The 2,986-nt window shown below is 58.3% G+C and overlaps 1 protein-coding gene across 1 annotated transcript in view; it reads left to right on the top strand.

Moving 5' to 3' along the window:
• Nucleotides 1-1,736: 1,736 nt before the first annotated feature.
• Nucleotides 1,737-2,986, top strand: part of LOC103769430 (excitatory amino acid transporter 5-like) — a gene marked incomplete at both ends in the record, with an annotated part of 3,794 nt that continues 2,544 nt past the window's right edge. The window contains one exon of the mRNA XM_008936627.1: nucleotides 1,737-1,807. Within this exon, the coding sequence (XP_008934875.1) occupies nucleotides 1,737-1,807 (71 nt within the window). The remainder of the gene's footprint in view (nucleotides 1,808-2,986) is intronic.

The following is a 2,986-nucleotide window of genomic DNA, read 5'->3' on the forward strand; positions in this document are numbered from 1 at the left end:
GGGCTGTCAGGGTGACCAGCCCCTGTGCAGACATCACCATCAAGGGCCCTGGACGGGCACAGCCCTAGAAGGAAAAGGGTCCTGCTCAGGAAAACCACTTCTCAGGGGAGGTTTCCCCTCATGGCTTTTCTTTTTTTTTTTTTTTTTCTGACCAAAAAGCTCCCAACAAATGCCAAAGCTGCAGGACAAATCCTGCCTCCCTGCACTGGGGGGCTCCAGGACAGACCCTGTGGGGCTGCAGACTCCAGGCAGGATGGGGATGGGAGAGAGGGCGATGGATGCTGAGCTGCTAGATGCTCAATAATGGGCTCCCCCCAACACAAAGAGCAGTGCTGGGGTCTGAGGGACCAGATCCTCCTGCTACTCTGTGCATAGGCTGCAGGGATGCTCAATCAAAGCACGGCTCCACTCTCTAGGGAAGACCAAGCAACTCAACATGGGGCTGGTGGAGAGTCTGGGGGGGCCTCTAGGGGTCTCCTTCCTCTGTGGACCCTTGGAGATGAATGCTTTGGAGAGAGTGCACCTAAAAGGTGTGTTCCCTCGGTGCTTTCTAGGAGCACTGTGCTGTTGAACGTCACCCTGCTAAAATCCAGGTGGCTCTAACCCCATCGGGCCCCTTTGTGGCTCAGCCCTGATCTTTGGCCAGGCTGGCAGAGCCCAGGAGGGGGGATGCTGCTGCAGGGAGGGCTTGGAGGGGGCTGGAACATCCCCCTGTCACCCACGAGGGTTTAGAGCAGCTGGGTGATCCCCTTCCTCAGCTGGGGCCGGGGGTGATCCCTGCACACGCCCAGCACAGCCCCTGGGACCCTGCTCCTCATCCTGCTGGGTGCTGAGCTCCTCCATCCTCTGCCCTGCTCCAGGCCTGACACAGCACCACACGTGGTCCCTGGCAGCCAGCTCTCCCTGTTAAAGACCTTTGACCCAAAATCCAGCCCAGAGCTGAGGGGCTGGGACAGCAGCTGGTCCCTGGTTCCCTCCCTGTGGTGGGAAAGTGTCACGAAGCTGAGAAAAGCTGATAGAGAGCTGGTGGAGGGATGGGGGATGCATGGTGGGTGGAGGCAGGGAGGAAGAGATGGGGAGGGAGGGAGGGAGGAAGGAGGGAGGGTGGATGGGGGGGTGCTGGTCCCACAGAGCCCCCACTCTTCCCTTGGCCATGGCTGTGGGATCCAGGCTCTCTGAGGGTGTCTCTCCAGGCAGCCCGTGGCTGTGGAAGGACAGATGGCATGGGGTGCAAACCCTCCTTGGTGCACCTTGGGGCTGTCCCACAGATGAGCCAGACCCCTGGGGCTGCCCTGAGCTTGGCTCTGGCATCTGCAGCCACAAGACATCTCCCCCCTCTGTTGCTGGCACCAGGCTGCACCCAGAGCTTCGAGGCACCTCTGCAGGTGCAGCTCCCCCTGCTCCCCAGTGGGGTGACCTTTGGGAGGAGCCACGGTGAGGCCATGGGGACCCAAGGGTGTTTTTGGGAGGAGACCAGCCCCACATGCCCCTCTCCAGTTCACAGCCAGGTTTCCCACCTGGCCAGTGTTCCCTGGCCCAGCTCCTGGCACAGGGCAGCCAGAGGAACAGCACCTCTGAGTGCCCCAGCCACGGCTGCTGGCTGGGAACCCAGCTCAGAGCTGGGGCTGGTTGGGAAAAAGGCAAATTTATCAGGTTTGAGCCCTTAACCTGCACTCAGCGTCCAGTTCTTGGCTCCCAATGACACAGTGGCTCTGCTCTCTGTGCAGGAGAAGCAGTACTTCTCCTTCCCTGGAGAGCTCCTCATGAGGATGCTGAAAATGCTGATCCTGCCCCTGATCACCTCCAGGTAAGACATCATCCTCTGAAGCAGCATCTCTCCATCCCATTGAGGAGATTGCCCCTTGATCCCCCTGTGAGGACATCAGAGCAGTTTTCCCTAGCTTAGAGGGTTTTGAGAAAGTTCAGGTAGAAACCACACGCATCCCTCAGTGCTGTGTCTGTGGCTGCAAATCCCACTTTTATCAGCCTGCCCAGATTTAGAAATAAATAAGAAATAGAGCTGGCAGAGTCACACTCAAGTCTGAGCAAGGTCTTGAAAAGCTTACACAGATTTTACACGTTTTAAACAATTGCTGGCACATGCTCACCAGAAATACTCACTTCTTCCCTTCAGGATGTGTCACTTCTCCATCAGTTTGACTTTTCTTGCTGTCCCCTTTCCCTTTGGATTTCTTTTGGGCAGCAGTGTGGTCTCTATCCTGGCCACACTTGGCCTTTTTGGTATCAGCTCTTGCAGAGCTGCTTTTCTTTTCCCCTCCAGCATTTCATCCCCTTCCCTGCCACACTGCCTGGGTTCCCCTTTGCTCTCGGGGTGGTCTCAGCCCTCCCCAGCTCAGTGCTGTGGGGCTGTCCCTGCACCCAGGGTTCTCCTCACACGCTGAACTGAACCAGGTATTTTTCTGCAGTGATTACTGAATGATGGGGACGTGGCCTCTTCTCTCTCAGCACCACCCCAGAGGGGACCCAAATGCTCTGGGGATGGATTTACTCAGGTTGGGGCTCAGCTCTGGACCTCCCCAAGGCACATGCTGGAAAGCAGTGCTGCTTTTGTGGCCCCTCTGGAGCTTCCCAGGGTCCTTCTCCTCCTGGACACGTAGCTGGGGCAGGGCTCTGTGGGCTGGCCACCACCTCAACCACCTTCTGTGTCCCCAGGGGTGGCATTGACCCTGGCAGCCTGTCTCCATCACACCCCGGGGCTGTCAGGTCACCCCTGGGCCCCACCAGCAGGTTTGGCCAGGGCTCTGCAGGGCCCCAGGGGAGCTGGAGCAGCAGGAACCAGCAGCCAGCCTGGGACTTTTTAGGCTCTTGGGTAACAACAGAACTAGAGGGAATGGGGCAAAGCTGGCAGTGGGCAGATCCAGGCTGGATGTGAGGAAGAAGTTCTTCCCCATGAGAGTGGTGAGACCCTGGGATGGGTTGCCCAGGGAGGGGGTTGAGGCCCCATCCCTGGGGGTCTTTAAGGCCA

This window comes from Merops nubicus, unplaced genomic scaffold (genome assembly GCF_000691845.1).
Source record: "Merops nubicus isolate BGI_N331 unplaced genomic scaffold, ASM69184v1 scaffold20273, whole genome shotgun sequence".
Lineage (NCBI taxonomy): Eukaryota > Metazoa > Chordata > Aves > Coraciiformes > Meropidae > Merops > Merops nubicus.